This window comes from Apodemus sylvaticus, chromosome 20, assembly GCF_947179515.1.
Source record: "Apodemus sylvaticus chromosome 20, mApoSyl1.1, whole genome shotgun sequence".
Taxonomy (NCBI): Eukaryota; Metazoa; Chordata; class Mammalia; order Rodentia; family Muridae; genus Apodemus; species Apodemus sylvaticus.
The window spans coordinates 31,545,713-31,570,977 of NC_067491.1; the positions used below are offsets into that span (position 1 = coordinate 31,545,713).

Here is a 25,265-nt window from a genome sequence, read left to right on the forward strand (position 1 = left end):
AAGCACACTCAAGACAGTCATTTCTCAGCAGAAGAAAGATGGATTGCTTCTGTCCTTAGAACCATGGGATTACTCTGGTAGGTTTCATGTGTGATTCCCAAATTTACTCTGTGTGTCACCCATTATTGTGGTGGAAAGGAAAAGACAGTAAATAACCCAGGCAAGTAAGTATTGCCTTATGCAAGTGAAGTGAAAGTGGTACACACTCTTCCTGTTCAAGATTCATCCACACAGCATCACATAGCCTGAATCTGTTGTAGAAGGTGGCAAGTTGTGCTCACTTCGGCAGCACATATACTAAAATTGGAAGGTGGCAAGTTTATTCTTGGAATGCTGATAAATTAGTGTATAGAGGATCGAACCCAAGATGCATACCAGTAAGAAATGGGCAATTAAAAATTATGTTCAGAATCTTTGGATCTAGTTTCCAAATTCTTTCTTATGGAAAAATATGGAGGAGTGTAGGAGAAATTTATGTAGGATGAGAATAATTAAAAATAGCAGCAAGCACTAGAAATGAGAAAGATTGGGAATTCTTTCACAATTTCAGCAATTAAAGTAATTGTTTTAGTGTGACTAGGATCTATAGTTACTAGGAATGGAGTTGAGGTGAGTTACAGGAGTTCAGAATGTGTGAGGCATATTGATGAAGTCATCCAAAGTAATGGAGTGAATAAAAAATGAGGGACTTGAATGTAGATTAGATTATATACAGCTCAGATGGTGGAAAACAGTATAACTGGGAACTTAGACTTTTTAAGTAAAAATATGCATGATTGTCAAGGAAATCAGTAGAGGACGATATTACTGGAGGTATGTTCCATCAAAAGAGTTCAAAGAGGCTAAATACTTTCAAAGGGAGTTAAGTTGGTAAAGAGGCAGACAAGAGTAATTTCAAAAGAGAGATAGAAAATGTTAGAACATGACAAACAGGTTGTTGAAGCAATAATCTAAGAAAGACCATGATGTTTACAAGGTTAAGATATGGTTACTTGATATTCTGCTCATTTATACAAATCCCACAAGGTGGCAATACTAAAAAATGGGCTAACCAAAGGATACTCAAGTGCATATAAATATTTGTGATATGGAAGATACATATCTGCTGTACTATGAGCAAGACATTTGTTTTAAATTAAATTAAATATGGCCTTGGTATCTATTTATTTTATTCAGCTCCCACATAGGTGATTAGATGGTCCAATAGGAAACATATTCAAAGCCATGAGTGCTATAAATATTAACATCCTACAGTAATTCACCTGTTCACACAGATTGTATTCCATTAGTTAAATAAACTTCAATTGCTTGCTGCAATTGTTTGTGTTCCTTCAAAATACCAAATGAGGAGAAAGCATAGTTGAACAAGTCGGAGCCTGTTAAGAAATTAGTCACACTTGTTGCCAAGTCTACGTAAGTGTCAATTGAGCAACAAAGGATAAAGGAAACAGTGAAGTTTCATAGAAAAGATGAATAAGCCATGTCCTTTGAAGAATAATTGAAAAAGGAAAAGTCAATCAAATAGAATAGTCATGGGGGCAAGTCAATCAAATAGAGTCATAGTCATAGGGGCATTAGACTGGGAGAGGGAGGAAAGAGGGAGGAGGGGAAGGGAGAGGGAGATGAAAAGGAAGGGGTGGGGAAGATAACTCCAATGCTAATAAGATTTACTGAAAGGTAAAAGGAGGCATGAGTCAACTTAAGCTAAAGGTACATAGTTAGAGTCAGGTAAAGACAGAAACATCTTAAAGGCTTTGTAAAGAATGTGTTCTTCTTTTTTCATCTAAAGGGTAACTGGAACCATACTTCTGGCACCATGTGGGCAATGAATTAGAAAAACGAACACAAGACAGGGACATAATTTAAAAGGCCAACACACTAGTTCATAAGATATGAATGTAGTCTAAATGTAATGAATGATTGCAGGATGGAGATGAGAGTGGAGAACAGTATAAGAACATGACTATAAAAAGAAAGAATAAAGGAAGAAATGGAAGAAGGAAGGAAGGAAGGAAAGAAGAAAAGAAGGAAGGGGAATGCATTGTGATGGCAAGGAGCCAAAGAGAGAACTTGAATCCAAAGCTGTAGATCATGATAATTAAGGTGTTATTTTCCCCACACCCTACAATGTATCGTTTTCACTGATTCTGCTGATGATCAATATTTTATTGATAATGCATGGTTCTGATACAATGCCTAGTACTACCAAGGACAATAAAAAGTAGCAAAGGCAAAATAACTTGTCTTAAGTTACTTAGTTAAAGAGCATCAGAGCTCAAAGTTGCCAAAAAAAATCCTGTGGACAACAGATAGCATCTTCAACAAATGTTGTTGTGAAAACCAGATGCTCATATGTAGAAGAATGAAATTAGGCCTGCATCTATCACCTTTGATACCTTACGATATACAGGTGTAAGAAAGGACTTCTTGAACAGAGAACTTCATGGAATTAAGACTAGCAGTTGACAAACATAATCTTATAAAACTACAAAGCCTCTTCAAAGCTAAAGAAATAAATTGAGTAAAAAACAAGCCCACAGACTGGAAGGCAATCTTTACCAGGTGTACATCTTAAAGACAAGCAAAGTAAAACAAGCCAAAACAACAACAAAAGATAAGTATTCAGAAGTAAGTTATGGATTTGAGCAAACATTTCTCAAAAGAGTACAAATCAAATAAACATATAAATTCTTTTTAAGAAAATATTACAGTGACATTAATGTGTTACATGTGGTTGATTTGTTGGCCAAAGGGGCACCAATGAAACCCTCAAATAACTCGTTCTATTGTCTTGGCTATTGGTTGTTCTCCCTTTGATAGGAAGACCCCATTACTGAAGACAACATTTACATATCTCATTGAACATGGAGAAGTGGGGCTGGCACCAAATTAGAGCCTCTGACCCTACTGCCTACTGTCCTGGAATGTGAGCTGCATGCTGTCAGGGGAAGAAGGAAACCACCAAATACTGCTGCAAACCCTGTGGTCTACAATGTTGTCCTGCTAGAATGATATGCAGAATGATATGATATGATTTAAGGCATACTCCATAGAGATAAAAGCTGTGCCTGGCATGACTTGATTAGCCAAAATCTGAGACTAGGTCAATTATAGACCTGGAGAAAAACCAAAGACTATTATTCTACTAAAGGGACATAGCAATAAAATGAGTCCTAATATCGTTCTGCTCAACCATCATCAGAAAATCTCCCGCAGTGGATGAGAACTAACAGAGAGCAACAACTGGGCAATGTGCGGAGTGAAAGACTTCGGATCATTCAGCTCTAAGGGAGATATCTTCATCCAGCTCCTCCTTTCCGGCCTCAGGGTTCTATGCAGAAGAGGAGGAAGAAGATTTTATGAGCCAGAAGGATGGAAGACACCAAGGATATAAAGGCCTTAGAGACACAGCAGGATCGATGCACATATGCATTTGCATGGTCTCTGACAGCATGCAGCATGCATGGGCATGCATAAATGCAAGTCCAACAGTGTCCTAGTCCTGAGGGGGATAGCACATGATCTCCCATCTCTAACCAGAGACCTATCTTCAACTGACAAATGCTTGCAATGGAAAAACTAGTTTGTTTTCCTCCCAATGGATTCTCACTGGGTGTACAAACCACTCTTAAAAGTTAGGTACCATGTCCAGAAGTAAATGGCTCATAGGACAAAACTCATAGTATTTCTGTAAATTTTTTTTGTCTTGTATCACTTCATTTGAACATTTTAAACCTTACTTATCTTATGTGTCTGTGTTATTCTGATTTTGCATCTCTATGGATTTCATTTGTGTGTTTGTGTGTGTGTGTATCTATGTTTCTATTGTTTATTTGTTTTTATATTTTAAATTCTGATTTGCCTTTTTTATTTGTCGTTTTTTTAAAGAGAGAAAGGATGAAGGTGTGAAGTTTGAACAATGGGAAGGGAGGATGGTTCTGGGATGGGAGGAGGGAGGTGAAACTGTGATGAGGATATAGTGTAAGAAAAATATTTTCAATAAGGAATAAGTTTAACCCTAAATAGGAAATACTACTCATAACCACCCTTCCAAAAATGAAACAAGAGTAACTTCTGGGCAGCTATCTTATCACTACATTGTTATTTATAGCAATCCCATCTACAAGAAATATAGCTTTTGAAAATATTATGAAATAAAAACAGTTTCATTCATCATTTAACCATCTTAAAGAAATAAAATTCCTGGTGGATACCAAGCAGTTTTACCTCAGTTTTTATTACCTTAATAAATAAATGTCTCTGACATGTTTTCTAAAGAAAATATGCTGTGGTGGGCTGATAGGCTTTCTACCACCAATCATACTTGGAAAATGATTCTCAATATTTAATTGAAATATTGCTCTCTACTCAAAAATTTAAAATTTACCAATTCAAGGCAAAGAGGTCATAGGTAAGCTAAGCTGACATACTCAAATTTAGGCTTTGCTTCCTAGGAATATTTCCTCAGCTATTGTGTTTCTATTAAATAATACACAGTTTAAAAGCAACAAAATATACTAATTCTATCTAACCTGTTAACTGCTGTAGGTATTTGTTGCACTTTGTATCCATTTGATTGATGATCTTCTTGCTTAATTACCATTAATTCTTCGAGTTAACTTTTTTCTAAATTAATCATAAGGAAAAATAATATGATCCTTAAGATATCCATCCCTGCGGTGGAGAGATGGTTCCGTGAATAAGGGCACTTGTTCTCACAAAGAACCCAGGTTCAATTCCCAGCACCCACGTGGACACGCGCAACTATAACTCTAATTCTAGGGCATTGGATGCCCTCTTCTCTCTTCTGCAGACATGAAGCATTCACATACTTCAAAGATATACATTCAGGCAAATAGCCACATGCATAAAATAAAAATAAATCCTTACAATCCCAAACTTTACGGAATATCTTCAGAGGGGTTTTCTATATATTTTATATAACTTTACTTCACAAATTAATTTGAATATTTTCAAGATCGTCACTTCCTTAAAATTATCTACTTAAAAGTAATTTTAAAATGTACTATTAAACTACTAAAATTTTTAAAGAAAAAGTGAATACTTTGATAATTACAGACAAAATTTAATCTTAAAAGGTTTTAACCTATGAAACTTAATATGCTAACCCAGGCATTGCAAATAAATAGTTGTGTTAGTTTCTAAATTATCAATGAAGCTAAAATAAATAGATATTGAGCATGTTCTTTAAATTTTATTAGATTTTAAACCAGGTCATTTTAAGTTATGATCTTTTGGCAAAGTATTAATGTTTTTTTCAGTACAAAATAGCTGTGACTTTCTCACTGTATTTTGTTAAAACTGTTGGTGTAATTAAAGTTCTTATTACCAGGAAATATCTGTTTGTTTTCTTTCAGAAATGTCAAGAAATGTTTGCTTTTCCCTAATAAATTGGTTTTTCTGTTGTGTTTAACCATCTCCTTCTAGAATATAGCAGCTTGCCTACAAGCTTCAAACTATTAAACCATTAATTACTAAAGTAATACATTTTATAAATGTCCATAGTTGCTTTGCAATAAATATTTAGACATAGTTTTTAAAAACTGAACCCGTAGAACTTCAGGATTTGTATTGAGTATTTTATGTCAATATTTTTTTTCGATATATTTTTTATTTACATTTCAAATGATTTCCCTTTTTCTGGCTTTATGCCAATATTTATAATAATAACAATAGTAATTATATAATTACTATTATTAACATTTCAAATTTGCTATATCATACTAGGCTAGGATCAAAAGTTTTGATAGACATCAATTCATAACTAATAATCATTTCATTCTTGAAAAAAGCTATTCTCATGGAAAGCAAGCTGTTCATTGGCGTTTTCTCCACATCTCTGCATCAAAAATCACTTTTGAAACGAAGGTTTTGTAAAAGATATAATGCATACATATCCGGTAGATGAATGATCTTTGCTCAAAAACCAGATCACTTCTACTTGAATAATTATAACAAAATGGTAGCGTCTTTAAATATTTCCCAAACTATATACATATTTATAGCAACCTGGAAAGGGGCGGGGGGGAGGGAAGGTTTCCTCCTCCAGGTCCCGAAATGCAATACTATTTCCAAAGTACAATCAAAGTTGTTTGTCCTGCTAGGGCACCTGTAAGGAAGGGCTGCTCCGCAGGCTGAAGATTGCCTGTTGCCATGGCTACGATTTGTTGATCTGCTGTGGGCGCTGTCTTTCAGGAAGTGCAGCTAGCGCTGGTGAGTTAGGTTTTTTTTTTTTTTTTTTTTTTTTTTTTTTTTTTTTTTTTAAGTGGGTCTGCTGTGCTTGCCTGGATGTGCAGGTCGGGTGGACAGGTCACTGAGCGGCCGCTGCAGGGAGGACTCCTGGAAGGACAGGATGCCCGGGGACTGCGCAGTACGCTGGACTCCAATCCCCTTCCTTTCATGATTTTTTTAGCTCTGCCTAAAGAGAGCCTGCCTTACTCCTCTCGACCACATCCCCACCTCAACTGCCATTTCTCTTCCTCCCATCCACCTCCAACCGCTTTGCTCTGAACCCGTATGTAATGATTTTGTTGTTCTCACTTTACGAAGTGTATTTCCCTGTTCTATCCCAAGGCTGAGGAGGAGATCCCTAATCTTCCCCCACTTAGACAACCAGCAAGCTCCCCTGATTCGTTATTAGCGCGAAGTAGTCTGGGAAAGCTTCCTGATACTAGGCTCCTAATGAGTAAGTTCTTTTCTGTACATTTACATATATGTTTGGATGCAAACTTAAGTTTTTTGTCTCAGGCAAAACAAAGTGGTCAAGAAATCTATTGTGAGAAAGGAAGAAATCTGATGTCCCTAGCTAAAGGAGAAGAAAGTACAGGTTTTATTTTACCCTCTTAGCTTTTTAGATACTAGTTCAATTTGATGGGGAGAGGACTCCGGAGAGGTAGCATGCAAGGTGAGGCTATGTAGGAAAGGAATTTTGAGTGGGGCATAATTCAGTAGGTGGCAAGGTTGCTTTAGTGTACAGGAAGAATGCTTATATCTTATGAAGAAGGTGGCTCCCCTGTGTGACACTATTCCTGGGGAGGTGTGAACTAAAGCCTACAACATCTATGGCAGACCAAAGTAAGGGTGCCACCCAAATGCAATTTGGTGAACCAATCAGTTGCATTGGAGTTGCCTAAGTGAGTATGGCTAATGAGCTATTTTTAGGAACAGAAATGACCGAACGACAGCTGAATCACCAAAAACCCACTCGACCTTGGGTGAGCGCTCAAAAATGCTGGAAACATGAGAGGCACCATTATGCATAGTCTGAGAGAAGCTCAAAAGAGCTGGAGGACTGGAAAGCAATTTGGTAGCGAGAGAATCGCTGACTTGAGACTCAGCAGCTCTGAGCTGAGGTTCTGGCCCCGGTACAGGTTAGCTTATTCGCTGTAGACGCTTAAATAGCCATTTCAAACATCAGCGTTCTACTGTAAATAATCAATAGTCCGTTAATTTCTTCTGAAGATCATAAATTATGTATGTATCCTTTAATACTTGGCCTATCACAGTCTTGAGCATCTTGGAAATCATTGTGGCAGTGATGAAGGTGATGATGAGGATGTGCAATCTATATCCATTTCAACTAGTTAGGGCTTATGCACAGTAAATTTGAGATTATAATAGCTGCACATTATCTGTCACTGTGAACTACGTTAGCAAGAGTATGTGCCTAAGTCAGAATTACTAGACTTTCCACTCAATGAATACAAAGTAGCCATAGTTTTCTCTCAGAAATAGATTTGGGTTTTTCTTTTAGGTGTATTTTAATTTCTATGTACTCATACTGTCCAATTTTTTAAATGGACTGAACTTCCAAGTTCAATATTACCTTGAAGTTTCTTAATTGTGGAAGATAAGCCTGCCAATTCTATGTGATTTTTTTCACGAATGAAATGAAAGAATAGTTTTGATCATCGCTTAGTCAAATGTTTTTAAAACTGAGTGAACCCACAGGCAAAGCAATGTTTTTTTATCATATAGTGCTAATCTAAAATGGTGCCACAAATATTTGTTAAGCTAAATGTCTACATGCATTGTGTGTGGTGTGACAAATTAGAACTCATATATTTAAGAGATAGATTGGATTCTTTCCCTTTAAGTTCTACTTTTTGTCATTAAGAGCTATGGAAGACGGTTACAGCAGCGATGCAGAGCTCAGAGAAGAAATAGAAGCTGAACTGGATAAAATCAGCATCTCTTCCTTGGAAAATGATGAGGTTGAAAATGATTCAGTATCAGAAACTCATAGTGACAGTAGTGATACTGTAAGTGTTTCTCCATAGATTTTCATTTTTCATTGAGAATTTCATACAATGTATTTTGATTATATTTATCTTACCTTCCACTCTTCCTCTAAGATCCATCCCCCCCCCCACTCACTTATATAAAAACCCCAAAATGAGCCCATATACTCTGGCTAGAGTGTGGTCCACCTAACAAGGGTCACACTCTTATAGAAAAATGACTCTCTGTCCTAGTAGCTATCAGATCCCAATAGCTCCTTAGGTAGGGGTGAGACTCCATAGCCCACTTCTTCTCTCCATGCTGATATTTTCTGTAAATTGAGCTTGCACAGACCTGGTGCATACTGCTTCAACTACCGTGAGTTCATACATGCAACCTGATGTGTCTGTAAAACACTCTTTACCTGCAGAGAATCCTCTGGCTCTTAAATTCTGCTCTCATAATCTGCAATGATCCTCGAGTCATGGAAGAAGTGTTTTACTTTTAAGCCATTTTTTTCTTTTATTCAAAGTAGATTATTTTTTGATGAAACACATTCTGATTTTAGTTTCCCTTCCCTCAGGTCCCCCCAAATCCTCTATACTTTAGCTCCCAGTCAAATTCACTCCCTTTCTGTCTCTCCTTAGAAAACAGAGATATCAAAATAATACTAATCAAATTAAATAAGATAAAAACAAACAAAAGAACACATAACAAAGAAAAATCATAGAAGTCAGATGTGATACACACACACACATACATATTTGCATACACAGGAATCCTATAAAACCATAAAACAGTATATGCAAAGAGATATGTACAGTTAAAAATGTTCCTTAAAAGCCATCATGTGTGCTGGGTGGTGGTGGCACACGCCAGTAATCCCAGCACTCTGGGAGGCAAAGGCAGGCGGATTTCTGAGTTCAAGGCCAGCGTGGTCTACAGAGTGAGTTCCGGGACATCCAGGGCTATACAGAGAAACCCTGTCTCAAAAAAACCAAATCCAAAAAACCAAAAAAAAAAAAAAAAAACAAAAAAAAAACAACAACAACAAAAAAACCAAAACAAAACAAAAAACAAAAAAACAATCAAAAACCAAAAAGCAAACCCCCAAACCCACCATGTGGTAAAGATCCTCTAAAGTAGCCACTGAGTTTCTTTAATACTGACTATCTACCTCTAACCCTGAACCCTGCCCTTGATGGTGGTTTCTATTCCCCAGTGAGACTACATTGGAGAGAACTCTCAGTGGTTATGAATTAGAGTTAGCTTCTGGACTGGGGATGAGGCTTGTGTCCACTTCTGCTCTAAGTGCTGGGACCCTACCTAGTACAGAGCCAGACTGTGCATGCTGCCAGTGTGAGTTCATGTGTTTAGACCCTGCTGTGTTTAGGCCTTGTTCTCCATTCACTCTGGTTGTCACAATCTTTCCAACTTCTTTTCCACGGGGTTTCCTAAGTCCTGAAGGAGAGGGATTTCATGGATACATCCATTTAGGATTGAATGTCCTAAGGTCTCTGACTATTTGGATTTGGGGGCGCGGAGTTTCCATATTTGTTCTTGTCTACTGCAGGAGGAAGCCTCTTTATTGATCTATGAGTATTACAGAGTATTGAAGGAATCTTAGAAGAAAGGTAGTACTAGTTTTCCCCCATGTTCCCTAGGTCCCTATCTCAGGTTCTTGGCTGCCTAATCTGTTGGGAATGCGTTCTGTCTCAGGACTGGACTTTAAACCTGTAAGACACTGGTTGGTTCCTCCCACAAGCTTTATATACCACTACTACACTAGGATATCATGCAGGCAGCTCATAATTATGTATCAAATCATTTATATCTGGTTGGAGTATCCGTTTCTTTTGGATAATGTGCAGAGTACCTTATAGTACTATGAATGCTTTTCATAGAAGTGTAATCAATAGGTAGGTATCAATCTGAATTCTCCATATTCTGTTGAGTTATGTGGGTATTTTCTTCAGCCTTGCCATCAAACCTTTGACTTCTTGACTCTACCTCTAGAGTTCTGGGGTTACAGCACTCAGTACCCTCAGTTTGCCACTGTGTTAAGGACTGAATGAAGGGTTTCACCATTCATGATAGAAGGGCATTCCTAATAAGTGGGCCATACCTTTAAGCCCAGACATTCTACTTGTTGAGACCTTCCTTTAGCAATATTTGTGTTTCTGGAGATTTATCTATTTCTTCTAAATTACCAAGATTGTTGAGGTATAGTTGTTCAAAATATTCTCTTATGACCCTTTTGTAATTTTTTTCTTATCTCTCTATATAAGATTTCAAGTACTATATCAGGTATGGAGTGACTGAAGAGCCTTGTCTCATTTTGGGTTTTAGAGGTGATGCTGCAAGATTCTCTCCATTTGGGTTTATTTTGGCTGTGAACTTGTTAAACATCAACTCTGTTATGTTGAAGTACCCTTTTTGTATCCCTAATCTCTCCAGAACTTTTACATGAAGAGGTATTGGATTTTGTTAAAGACCTTTTCTGCATCTAAGGAGAAGATCCTGTAGTTTTTGTCTTTCAGTTTGTATATATAGTAGATTATACTTGTTGATTTACATATGTTAAACCATCCCTGCATTTCTGGGGTGGAGTCTGTTTGATCAGTGTGGATGATCCTTGTGATGTGTTTTGGATTTGGTTTACAAGTAAGTATTTTATTGAGAATTTCTGCATCTATGCTCATAAAGGAAAATGCTCTGTAATCTCTTTAGTGTATCTTTATGTGGATTGAGTATCAGGTAACTGTGACCTCATAAAATGAACTAGGAAGTGTCTCTTCTGTTTCTATTTTGTGGAATAATTAGAAAAGTATTGCCAATAACTCTTTTTTCAAAATTTGCTAAAATCATTGGGCTTTGAACTTTTTATTGTTACTGTTAACAGATTTTTAGTTACTGCTTCTATTTCAGTAGGGCCTATATATCTCTTCAATTTGATTATCTATTATCTTCATTTATTAGGTAAGTGGACTATCGCAAGAAAATTACCCACTTCTGTTTGAGTTTCCAGTTTGGTAGAATTTACTTTTTAAACTATATCATAATGATTCTCTAGATTTTCTCAGTTTCTGCTGTTAGACCTCATTTTGTCTCTGATAGGACTGTTAATTAGGATCTTACTTTTCTGACTTTTGGTTAATTTTGTTTTTCAGTCTTTGATTGAAACTAATGAGAAGATATAGGGCAAGGGACTACAAACACATAAGAGGAAAAAGCCCAGCAAGACGTTACAATTATTAACATCTATGTACCAAACACAAGGGCACCCAAGTTTGTAAAAGGAAAAATACTATAGCTTTGATCATATACACATAGTGGGAGACTTCAGTAACCTACTCTTGCCAATAGAAAGGTCATCCAGACAAAAACTAAACAGAGAAATGCCGGAACTAACTGATTGTCTAACCCAATGGACTTAATATAGATATTTACAGAACATTTCATCCAAGCACAAATAAATATATCTTCTCAGCAGCTCATGAACTTTCTCCAAAACTGACCACCTACTTGAACACAAAGAAAGTTTCAGTAGATACAAGAAAACTAAAATAACAGCCATCCTGCATCCTGTCTGACCACCACAGATTAAAGATGGCTATCAACAGAAACAAAAGGAATCCTACAAACACATTGAAACTAAACAACTCACTCTTGAATAAAAAATAAGCAGACAGAAAATTTTAAAAGAAATTAAAAACCCTTTAGAATTTAATAAATGAATGTCAACATACCCAAACTCGTGGGGCACAATAGAAGCAGTACTAACCTAGCACCCAGTGTCTACACAACACCTGGAAATCTCATATTAGAAACTTTAACTCCTGAAAGCTTCAGAACACTGACAGCAGCAGCAGCAGCAGCAGTAACAACAACAATAAATAACATGCCAAAGGAATAGATGGCAAAAAATAATCAAACTTGAGCTGAAATAAAATAAATACAGATTAAAAATAAAATTAATCAAGCTCTTAAGCCTTTTAATAAAAATGTTATTTTTAGGAGGAATATTCTTCTCTATGTTTTTCATATGTATTTGTATGGCTTATGGTATCAGTTATAAGTAGTGTTCCTTGGTAGATATTTAGATGCGGAAAATGTTTTAAATAAAAACTATAATACCTTTATGCAGCATGTCTTATTTTCAAAGAAAACTCACAATGTGAAGTTCAAACATAGTTCGTCCCCCTTCCACGCTTGTGCTTGGACTTGAGCTCATGGCCTTACTCATATCAGGCCAGTGTTCTTCCATTGCTACACCTTTACACTTTCTGCTTTTCTCATTATTTAAGATTATTGTTCACTTATGTATTACCTTAAAAAAAGTCAATTTAAAAATTTCTGGTCTTTAAACCCAAACACTCTTGTGGATGCCAACAAGTGCTTGCTGACAGGAGGTTGATATAGCTGTATCCAGAGCCTGACAAATACAGAGGTGGGTGCTCACAGCTAACCAAATTGACTGAGCACAGGTTCCCTGATGGAGGAGCTAGAGAAAGGACCCAAGGAGCTGAAGGAGCTTGCAGCCCCACAGGAGGAACAACAATATGAACCAACCAGTACCCCCAGAGCTCCCAGGGACTAAACCACCAACCAAAGAGTACACATGGAGGGTCCCATGGCTCCAGCCTTATATGTAGCAGAGGATGGCCTTGTGGGACATGAGTGAGAGGAGAGGGCCTTGGTCCCGTGAAGGCCTTATGCCCTAGTATAAGGGAATGCCAGGACAGGGAGTGGGAGGATTGGTGAGCAGGGGGACAGGGGATGGGATAGGGAATTTTTAAAGGGGAAACAAGGAAGGGGATAACATTTGAAATATAAATAAAGACAATATCTAATAAAAAATAAAATGTTCAGTTAATATACAGTTAGTTTAAGTGAGACAAAAATGCTAGAATATTAGGTACAAAAATAGATTTTATATTTTTATAGCTTCATACACAATTACAGAATAAAGCTTTCAGGCTGCACTCTGGCTTAATATGCTATAATATTATTTGCTGAATCCAAATAATTTATTACAAGTTAAAGTAAATTATAATAATAACTCAAGATGAAAGATTCAGTGATTGAAGATTGCTTTTTACAGAATGTACAATCACCACTATTCATTTGTGTTGAAAACACTTCTTAACCAAGCAGTAGCAATCACTGTAAACTACAGAGAACAAAAGTAGAGAGTAGATTGTTTTGTCAAGATAAGTTTAATTTTATGTCATAGATTTTGTTTGGTTTGGTAAGGAAAGGGTATGTACTGGGTGCTGCTAATTCTTTTTTTTTTTTCCGGATACTATTTGTTATATTTTATTTATTTACATTCCAGTCATTGTCCCCTACCTCCTGGACTCCATACACACACACACACACACACACACACACACACACACACACAACTCCTCCTCCTATTCCTCCTCCCATTTGACTCTGAGAGGGTGCTCCTCCCCACAGGCCTCCTCTTCCATGGGGCCTCAAGTTTCTCCAGGATTAAACACATCTTCTCCCACAGAGGCCTGACCAGGCAGACCTCTGCTATATTTATGCCAGGGGCCTCAGACTGGTCCCTGTATGCTCCTGGTTGGTGCCTCAGTCTCTGGAAGTTTCCTCAGGTCTGGATTAGTTGAGACTGCTAGTCTTCCTATGGGGTTCAGCTTTTTCAATCATGCCCCTGATTCAACCATAAGAGTCCCAACTTCAGTCCAATGGTTGGGTGTAAGCATCTGCTTCTGTCTCAGTCAGTTGCTGGTAGAGTTTCTCAGAGGACAGCCATGCCAGGCTCCCATCTGCAAGTACATCATAGCATCAGTAATAGTGTCAGGTCATGGTGCCTCCCCTTGAGATGGATTCCAAGTTAGGACAGTCACTGGACTGCCTTTCCTTCAGTCTCTTCTCCATTTTTGTCCCTGCAGTTTTTTGAGACAGGAACAATTCTGAGTCAGAAATTTTTATTGTGGGTTAGTAACCCACTGGCTCCACTTGGGGCCCTGTCTATCTACTGGATGTGGACTCTTCAAGTTCCCTCTTCCCATTGTTGGGTATTTTTGGCTAAGGTCACCCCCATTGCGTCCTGAGAGTCTTCTACTTTCTGGGTCTCTGGTACTTTCTAGAGGGACTCCTATCTCTCACCCATGCCCAGCCTGCTTATTACCATTCATTCTCCTGGGCTTCTCTCCTGTTCCCTCCCCCATGCCTGATCCTGTTCCCCCTTTTCCCTCCCCTTCTTCTCTCCCATCCAGGTCCCTTCTTCCCTCGCTCAGCTTCCTGTGATTCTTTTCTTCCCCCTTCTAAGTAGTATTGAAGCATTCTCGCTTTGGGCCTTGCTGCTTGTTACTCTTCTTCTTTTTTTTTTTTTTTTAAATATTTTTATTTTCTATATTCTTTGTTTACATTCCAAATGATGTCTCCTTTCCCAGATCCCCCCTCCCCATATGTCCCATAAACCTTCTCTCCATACTTTCTCCAATCACCTCTCTCCTTTTTCTCTGTCCTTATATTCCCCTCCAATGCTAGATCAATCCTTTCCAGAATCAGGACCCTCTCCATACTTCTTCATGGGAGTCATTTGTTATGCGATTTGTGCCTTGGGTATTCAGAGCTTCTGGGCTAATTAATATCCTCTTATCAGAGATTGCATTCCATGTGTATTCTTTTGTGATTGGGTTACCTCACTTAGGATGATATTTTCCAGATCAAACCATTTGTCTAAAGTTTTTGTGAATTCATTGTTTCTAATTGCTGAGTAGTATTCCATTGTGTAAATATACCACATTTTCTGTATCCATTCCTCCTTTGAGGGATGTCTGGGTTCTTTCCAGCTTCTGGCTATTATAAATAAGGCTGCTATGAACATAATGGAGCATGTGTCTTTATTGCATGCCGGGGAATCCTTTGGGAATATGCCCAGGAGTGGTATAATAGGGTCCTCCGGAAGTGTCATGTCCAGTTTTCTGAGGAACCGCCAGACTGATTTCCAAAGTGGTTGCACCATCTTGCAACCCCACCAGCAGTGGAGGAGTGTTGCTCTTTCTCCACATCCTCGCCAACACCTGCTGTCTCCTGAGTTTTTGACCTTAGCCATTCTGACTGGAGTAAGGTGAAATCTCAGAGTTGTTTTGATTTGCATTTCCCTAATGTATCTCCTTCTGTGGGTATTTTGTTCCCCTTTCTACAAAGTACCAGAGTATCCATACTTTGTTTTTCCTCCTTCTTTGACATCAATTGATATGTGAAATGTGTCTTGGGTATTCTAAGCTTCTGGGCTAATATGCAATTATCAGTGAATGCATACCATGTGTGTTCTTTTGTGATTGGGTTACTTCACTCAAGATATTTTTCAGTTCCATCCATTTGTCTAAGAATTTCATGAATTCATTGTTTTTAATGGCTGAATAGTACTCCATTTTGTATGTATACCACATTTTCTGTATCCATTCCTCTGCTGAGGGACATCTGGATTCTTTCAAGTTTGTGGATATTATAAGGCTGCTATGAACATAGTGGAGCATGTGTCCTTATTACATTCTGGAGATCCTCTGGGTGTATGCCCAGGAATGATATAACAGGGTCCTCCAATAGTATTATGCCCAGTTTTCTGAGGAACAGTAAACTGATTTCCAGAGTGGTTGTACCAGCTTGCAATCCCACCAGCAGTGGAGGAGTGTTCCTTTTTCTCTACAACCTCTCCAGAACCTGCTGCCTACTGAGTTTTTTATCTTAGAAATTCTGACCAGTGTGAGGTGAAATCTCAGTGTTGTTTTGATTTGTATTTCCCTGGCAACTAAGGATGTTGAACATCTCTTTAGGTGCTTCTCAGCCATTCAATATTCCTCAGGTGAAAATTCTTTGTTTAGCTCTATATCCCATTTAAAATAGGATTATTTGGTTCTCTGGAGTCTAACTTCTTGAGTTCGTTGTATATATTGGATATTAGCCCTCTGTCTGATATAGGGTTGGTCAAGATCTTTTCCCAATTTGTTGGTTGATGTTTTGTCATATTGACAGTGTTCCTTGCCTTACAGAAACTTTGTAATTTGTTGAGGTTGCATTTGTCAATTCTCGATCATAGAGCATAAGCTACTGGTGTTCTATTCAGGAAACTTTCCTCTATACCCATGTGTTCAAGGCTTTTCCCCAGTTTCTTTTCTGTTAGTTTCAGTGTGCCTCGTTTTATGTGGAGGTCCTTGATCCACTTGAACTTGAGCTTAGTACAAGGAGATAAGAATGGATCAATTTGCATTCTTCTGCATGCTAGCCTCTAGTTGAGCCAGCACCATTTGTTGAAAAGGCTAACTTTTTTTCCACTGGATGTTGTTTTAGCTCCTTTGTTAAAGATGAAGTGACCATAGATGTGTGGGTTCATTTCTGGGTCTTCAATTCTATTCCATTGATATACATGCCTGTCACTGTACCAATACCTTGCAGTTTTTTTACACTATTGCTCTGTAGTACTGTTTGAAGTCTAGGATACTGATTCTCCCAGAAGTTATTTTACTGTTAAGAATAGTTTTCTCTATCCTGGGATTTTTGTTATTTCAGATGAATTTAAGAATTGCTCTTTCTAACTCTATGAAGAATTGAGTTGGGATTTTGATGGGGATTGCACTGAGTCTGTATATTACTTTTGGCAGGATAGCCAGTTTTGTGATTGAGACTTTTGCTGGGTATAGTAGTTTTGGCTGACATTTGTGTTCTTTTAGAGTCTTGATGAGATCTGCCCAGGATCTTCTAGCTTTCATGGTCTCTGGTGAGAAGTCTTGTGTAATTTTGATAGATCTTCCTTTATATGTTTTTTGGCCTTTTTCTCTTACTGCTTTTAATATTCTTTCTTCGTTTAGTATATTGGGTGTTTTGCTTATTATGTGACTGGAGGTATTGCTGTTCTGTTACAGTCTATTTGAAGTTCTGTAGGCTTCTTTTATGTACATGGGCATCTCTCTCTTTAGGTTAGGGAAGTTTTCTTCTATAATTTTGTTGAAGATATTTACTGGCCCTTTAAGTTGTAAATCTTCACTCTCTTCTCTACCTTTATTCCTTAGGTTTAATCTTCTCATTGTGTTCTGGATTTCCTGGATGTTTTGGGTTACAACCTTTTTGTATTTTGCATTTTCTTTGACTGTTGAGTCAATGCTTTGTATGGTATCTTCATCAGCTGAGATTCTTTTATCTCTTGTATTCTGTTGTTGCATCTATGACTCCTGATTTCTTTCCAGGGTTTTCTATCTCCTAAGTTGTCTCCCTTTGTGATTTCTTAGTTGTTTCTACTTCTGTTTTTAGATCCTGGATAGTTTTGTTCAGTTCCTTCACTTGTTTGTGTTTACCTGTAATTTTTTAAGTGATTTGTGTGTCTCTTTCCTAACAACTTCTACCTGTTGACCCATGTTCTCCTGTACTTCTTTAAGCGAGTTATGTATGTCCTTTTTGAAATCCTCTATCAGCATCATGAGATGTGATTTTAAATCCAGGTCTTGCTTTTCTGGTATGTTGGGATAGTCAGGACTTGCTGTTGTTGGAGTACTTGGTTCAGATGGTGCCATGTTGCCTTGTTTTCTGTTGGTGATGTTCTTGCATTTGCCTTTGCCATCTGGTTATCTCTGGTGTTAACTGGTGTTGCTGTCTTTCACTGTGGCTTATCTGTCATGCAAGCCTCTGTATTTGTGCTCCTGGGAGACCTATTCTCTCTGTGTACACTTCTCTCTGTGTATTCTGGTATGTAGGTACTGCTGTGAGACCTGCTCTTTTGTGCTTGTATTTGATTATTTAACTGTGGCCCAGATCACTTCTGGGTGCACGTGGTAATCAGAAGACTTCAGTTGCAAGCTGTTCCTAGGCTCTTGTATCCTCAGGGTTTCTGGCTGTTTCCTTTGGGCAACAGGAGTGGTCCTATCTGTGCTGCCTGGCGTCTCTGCACTCCTGAGTGGTTAGCTACCTCTGTGTGTCACTTGGATATGGCACTCAGTGGCAGAGGGTGGTCCCAAGCCAGAGACTGAAACTGGAGGGCTTCTACCAGAGGGTTCCGGGTGTGATCTTCTGGTGAGGGTGGTTCTACCTGTGCAGGCAGGCCCCTCTGTACTCATGGGTTGTTAAGCTGCCTCCCTGTGCCACTTGGGTATGGTGCGCTGTGCTAGAGGATAGACCCAAGCCATAGACCCTGGTTTATGTTCCTTGATGAAGATTTTCTGTTTATGTATTAATAGTTTTAGGATTGTTATTAAATTGTAATTAAATGTTTGAAATATTTTTTATAAATAGTAAAATTTGCATTATATTGTCTAACAGTAATTGTTATTTGCATAGGAATGCACTTAATTTATACATGTAGTATATTTATATAAATCTATGTAGATTTTTAGAAAATTTTAAAATTTACATAGGTTCTGTTGATTGATATTTGTATCTGTAGATTGATATCTGTATGAGTTTTATTTGCCTTATGTAAATTGTCATCTGGTGATTTACTGCCTCTGTCTGCCAACACAGGCATAGATATGAAAGCTTCTAATCTCAGTACAATCTGATCTAGGCCTAGTATGTTTTCAGCCTCTGAGACATACCGCTAATAAGCTTATACTTTCTGAGCTCTGACTGGCGGATTCATCTCAGCTGTTTTGGCACAAACTCCTTTCCAATCTGACTGATTCAATCTGGCTTCTCTCTTGGCCTCTGAATGAATTGCTCTGCTTGGCCTCAAACTAACTTTGGCAATGTGTTCTAATCTTCTGTTTCCTTCTCCTTCTTTGACTCTTTCTGTCCTCACATGTGTCTAGGCTGTTCACTCTCGAATGTGTCTCTGTAAAATTCATCCAGTAAAATGGCCTCTTGTCTCTATCTCTGCACTGCTCTCTTAAGTAGCCTCTCTTTTCTATCTGTTCTCTTGAGAGCTGGGCATATTTTATCTCCACTCATTCCACAAGATCTTTATGATTTGTCACTTTTAGTGTTGCTCTATTAGAAATTACTTCAAACATGGCTGCCTCCTTCTACTGACAACTTTACCTTCATTGTTTGGGATTAAAGGTATATTTACACTATGGAATACTACTCAGCTATTAAAAACAATGAATTCATGAAGTTCTTAGGCAAATGGGTGGAACTGGAAAATATCATCCTAAGTGAGGTAACCCAATGACAAAAAAACACACATAGTAGTATGCACTCACTGATACATGGATATTAGCCCAGAAGCACGAATACCCAAGACACAGTTCACATATCAAATGATGCCCAAGAAGAAGGAAGGAGAGGTCCCTGGTCCTGGAAAGGCTTGGTGCAGAAGTGTAGGGGAATACCAGGATAGGGAAGTGGGAAGGGGGGGGAAGGGAAGAGGAGTTATGGGACTTTCTGGGAGGGGGGTGGAAACCAGGAAAGGAGAAATCATTTGAAATGTAAATAAAGAATGTATCTGAGAGAGAGAGAGAGAGAGAGAGAGAGAGAGAGAGAGAGAGAGAGAGAGGGAAAGGTGTATACTAAGGGCATGTCTGTGTCCAACCAAAGCAGCCATGTTGCTGGATTAAAATTTCTTTGCAGTGTTCTATGATGTCACATAAATTCAACTGTATTTGATAATTACATATTGCATAATTACATGAAGTATTAGTTAATATTATATTTTTGTAAAAAGTTTAGTCTTTATTTGATAATAAATATTTGTAATATAGCAACAAAATGTCAAGAACTTAGGATGGGATCAGAAACATAGTACCTCTAATAAAGATACAAATTATAACTAGTTAACATTTTCACTTGTTTTCTTTCAATTTTCTAAGAACACATAACTGCATGAAAACAGAAAGAAAAAAAAGCAACTGTTTGTTTTGAAATAAACCTTTTATATGGGCTTTTTAACCTATTTACACAGTATGCTGAAATTTTTAGTGTGAAATAAAGACTGCAATATTTGACATATGATGATTGGTGATCTCATGTTTTTGTTACTTAAATTTTAGGATTTACTTGAATTACCAGAGTCAGTTCTTCATTATATCAGCGTCATAAAGAACAAGAGTAAAGCAGCTGAAGAGCTCATTCTTCAGGATGTAGAAGATGCTGATATCTTCAGTGATTATCAGAAAGGTATGTATGAAAGGGAGTCGTTCTTTTGAATAACAATTGTGAGAGCCAGCTACCACAACCAGCAGTGTAACTATTGTAAAGACTGCAAAAACAGACTCTAAGATGAAAACCCAAGGTTAACTCTGCCCTTTTCAGGATAGGACTGCTACAGAAACTGTTGTCTTATAATTAGAAATGTTGTTCTATAATTAGAAAATACAGAGTCAATGTCAATATGCAGACATTCATATATACATACACATACAGACACTCAAACATACACATGCATACACATACAAACATATGCATACATATACACATACACATATACACATATACACACATACCACACATATACATATACACTCTCATACACTATACAAATACACACCACATATACACACACATACACATATACACACTTACACACCTCCACACAACATACACACCTCATGTACATACAGGCATACCACACACCATATACACATCACACACATTACACCTGTGCCACACATACCTACATACACACATGCACCACCACACACACCCAATGTACATACATACCCCAAATACATACATTTATTCCATGTATCTAAACCCACAACACACATACATACAAACGCACCATGTATACACAAACACATACACACACAACACGCACAACACACAGCCACATATCACACATATGCACACCCCATACATACAAACACACTCCATGTATATACACACACAACATACAACACATAAATACACATCCCACATGTAGAGACACGCTCACATACACACACATAAATATACACACATATACACAAAAACATTCAAGTTCTATAGAGATACTAATTTTCTTTTGTAGAGTCTTATTTATGATTAAAACTTTATCACAACCTGAGTCAAAAAATGGAAACATCACCTGGTTCCCCTTATACATGACAACTTTATGAAAATAAATGGGAAGAGTTAATCAGGTCTTCTGTTAAGGTGGTTTACTATTAGAAAACACAAAATTTAACATGCTAAATAAAGAAAAGAAATGTAATTGCATTTGAACTGATAATAAAAAGCAAATAAAATTCGATTAAAAATCTCATAAAATAAAAATATCATCCATTGTGGTAATTTTAATATTTTAGATTAATATTTGTAGTAAAAAATTTCCATTATATAACCCAAGATTCTATTGTCTCTCTCTGGCAGATAGAATTGAACCTGTATATATTTCTTGTGAAGGTGTCAGCGTATGCCCTATATGTATGCAATTTCCATTGAAATAAAACACTCCATTTTGGAGGGAATCTCCTCAAGTTTTGGGGTGTTTTAAAGTCCAACATACAGGATGCTCAATGAGACTTAGGAAACTAATATAAATGGGGGGATCCTTATGACTTAGGAAATAAACAAATCCAAAGCTTTAGAAATGCTGAACTCTAGGCCCCCTCACTCCCCAAGCTTAGATAAACAGTAAAAACTGCTGAAAGACACTCTCAAATAAGCGTACCTGCTGGAAAGGAAGAGTCTCAGGTCAATATAACTGCCTAGAAAAGACTCAGTCCATCATAGCTGCCAAGAGGCAGAGTCCAGCTGAGCTATTTCAAGAAGTTGAGACCAACTGAATGACTTTCAAGGGATGCTCTCCAAAATTTAGAGCCCTTTTGCAAATCATGTAGTAAGACCCAGGTCTTACTGGAGTGAATTATGCTAATGGTGCTGCCTTTGAATCAATACTGTTTCTGTAATAATAACCCTACCCAGATTCACATAAGTAACCCTATTGCCTTGTTGATTCACCAAGTTTGACTTTGGTAGTTTTTATTTTTAGTTTTTATTTTTATTTTTATATTTTTTTAGTTTTGTTTTGTGTTCAGATCTCTCTCTGGAGTAGAGGTTTGCTCATGCCTCTTCAGGAATTGAGTCATACAATATCATATTATCAAACAGCTGTGATCCTATATGCATAAAAATTACAACTGTCTAGACTATGAGAAGTGATAGCAAGACAGTGAGCATTACAAGTTTGTTTTAGTTTACAAATACTGATAATTTTATTACAAATTTTAAAGAGTACCTTCTATTTCTTGAAGTTAACGTTACTGATCAAGTATGTTGATAGAAATTAAGAGGAAAGACTAACAAAAAGGCTTAAGATTTTGACATGTACTCTAATATTTGAAATTATACTGCTCCCTGCGTTTTCTCTAGGTTGTAGTCATGGTGTTGTGTCTGGCAGTCATATGCATTTGAGGACTGGATCATTACCTGAATCTAAAACAAATTCTGAGCAATTAATGAAGGTATGCAATTAACATCTGAATGGAAGGACTCACAAGTGCAGTTAAGAATTTGTCATTTTCTATTACATAGGATGCTAATTTATTGCTTGCAGTTTTATTATCTTAAGTAAACCATTTTTTTTTGTTTCATACTGTGGTCTGGTGTATTATACAAAACTACACAAATTTCTGTGATTAAAAGTAGTGACTTGATCCATATGTATTTGTGAATTAAATGTTCATATACACAGAACAATAGAATGGTACTGCATTTATCATTTTTGAGGCAAAACAATGAATGTATTATATTTTTTTGAATTTCTTATGAAACAAGATATTTTACTGTAGAGAATCTTCAAGAACAGAAGGTTTTTGATTACATTTGGAAAATAGCACAGGAGAAAAATTCCTAGGAAAATAAATATAAAGTGTAGGATTTTATAGGTTGAAACCTCCCAACTGTATTTCGAAGAATGTCTTTTAAAGATTTTCTACTTAGATTCCCCCTGTCCTCCCTCCCACCCCTTCCCAGTTCCCCGTTCTGGTTTTGCCAAATACTGTTTCACTGAGTCTTTCCAGAACCAGGGACGACTCCTGCTTTCTTCTTGTATCTCATTTGATGTGTGGATTATGTTTTGGGTATTCCAGTTTTCTAGGTTAATAACCACTTATTAGTGAGTGCATACCATGATTCACCTTTTGAGTCTGGGTTACCTCACTTAGTATGATGTTCTCTAGCTCCATCCATTTGCCTAAGAATTTCATGAATTCATTGTTTCTAATGGCTGAATAGTACTCCATTGTGTAGATATACCACATTTTTTGTATCCACTCTTCTGTTGAGGGATACCTGGGTTCTTTCCAGCATCTGGCAATTATAAATAGGGCTGCTATGAACATAGTAGAGCATGTATCCTTATTACATGGTGGGGAATCCTCTGGGTATATGCCCAGGAGTGGTATAGCAGGATCTTCTGGAAGTGAGGTGCCCAGTTTTCGGAGGAACCGCCAGACTGCTTTCCAGAGTGGTTGTACCAATTTGCAACCCCACCAGCAGTGGAGGAGTGTTCCTCTTTCTCTGCACCCTCTCCAACACCTGCTGTCTCCTGAATTTTTAATCTTAGCCATTCTGACTGGTGTAAGATGAAATCTTAGGGTTGTTTTGATTTGCATTTCCCTAATGACTAATGAAGTTGAGCATTTTTTAAGATGCTTCTCCGCCATCCGAAGTTCTTCAGGTGAGAATTCTTTGTTTAACTCTGTACCCCATTTTTTAATAGGGTTGTTCGGTTTTCTGGAGTCTAACTTCTTGAGTTCTTTATATATATTGGATATTAGCCCTCTATCTGATGTAGGATTGGTGAAGATCTTTTCCCAATTTGTTGGTTGCCGATCTGTCCTCTTGATGGTGTCCTTTGCCTTACAGAAACTCTGTAACCTTATGAGGTCCCATTTGTCAATTCTTGCTCTTAGAGCATACGCTATTGGTGTTCTGTTCAGAAACTTTCTCCCTGTACCGATGTCCTCAAGGGTCTTCCCCAGTTTCTTTTCTATTAGCTTCAGAGTGTCTGGCTTTATGTGGAGGTCCTTGATCCATTTGGATTTGAGCTTAGTACAAGGAGACAAGGATGGATCAATTCGCATTCTTCTGCATGCTGACCTCCAGTTGAACCAGCACCATTTGTTGAAAAGGCTATCTTTTTTCCATTGGATGTTTTCAGCCTCTTTGTCGAGGATCAAGTGGCCATAGGTGTGTGGGTTCATTTCTGGATCTTCAATCCTGTTCCATTGATCCTCCTGCCTGTCACTGTACCAATACCATGCAGTTTTTAACACTATTGCTCTGTAGTATTGCTTGAGGTCAGGGATACTGATTCCCCCAGATGTTCTTTTGTTGCTGAGAATGGTTTTAGCTATCCTGGGTTTTTTGTTGTTCCAGATGAATTTGATAATTGCTCTTTCTAACTCTGTGAAGAATTGAGTTGGGATTTTGATGGGTATTGCATTGAATCTGTATAGTGCTTTAGGCAAAATGGCCATTTTAACTATATTGATTCTACCGATCCATGAGCATGGGAGGTTTTCCCATTTTTTGAGGTCTTCTTCCATTTCCTTCTTCAGAGTCTTGAAGTTCTTGTCATACAGATCTTTCGCATGTTTGGTAAGAGTCACCCCAAGATACTTTATACTGTTTGTGGCTATTGTGAAGGGGGTCATTTCCCTAATTTCTTTCTCAGCCTGCTTATCCTTTGAGTATAGGAAGGCCACTGATTTGCTTGAGTTGATTTTGTAACCTGCCACTTTGCTGAAGTTGTTTATCAGCTGTAGGAGCTCTCTAGTGGAGTTCTTTGGGTCACTTAGGTAGACGATCATGTCGTCTGCAAACAATGATAGTTTGACTTCCTCCTTTCCAATTTGTATCCCTTTGACCTCCTTATGTTGTCGAATTGCCCGAGCTAGTACCTCAAGTACAATATTGAAAAGATAAGGAGAAAGGGGGCAGCCTTGTCTGGTCCCTGATTTCAGTGGGATTGCTTCAAGTTTCTCTCCGTTTAGTTTGATGCTGGCTACCGGTTTGCTGTATATTGCTTTTACTATGTTTAGGTATGGGCCTTGAATTCCTGTTCTCTCCAAGACTTTAAGCATGAAAGGATGCTGAATTTTGTCAAATGCTTTTTCAGCATCCAATGAAATGAC

At 37.7% G+C, this 25,265-nt stretch overlaps 1 protein-coding gene across 1 annotated transcript in view; it reads left to right on the forward strand.

Moving 5' to 3' along the window:
- The first annotated feature begins 8,141 nt into the window (after positions 1-8,141).
- Lrriq1 (leucine rich repeats and IQ motif containing 1) overlaps positions 8,142-25,265 on the forward strand; it is a 190,715-nt gene continuing 173,591 nt past the window's right edge. The window contains exons 1-3 of the mRNA XM_052165529.1: positions 8,142-8,282; positions 20,196-20,322; positions 22,498-22,589. Coding sequence (XP_052021489.1) covers positions 8,142-8,282; positions 20,196-20,322; positions 22,498-22,589 — 360 coding nt within the window. The remainder of the gene's footprint in view (positions 8,283-20,195; positions 20,323-22,497; positions 22,590-25,265) is intronic.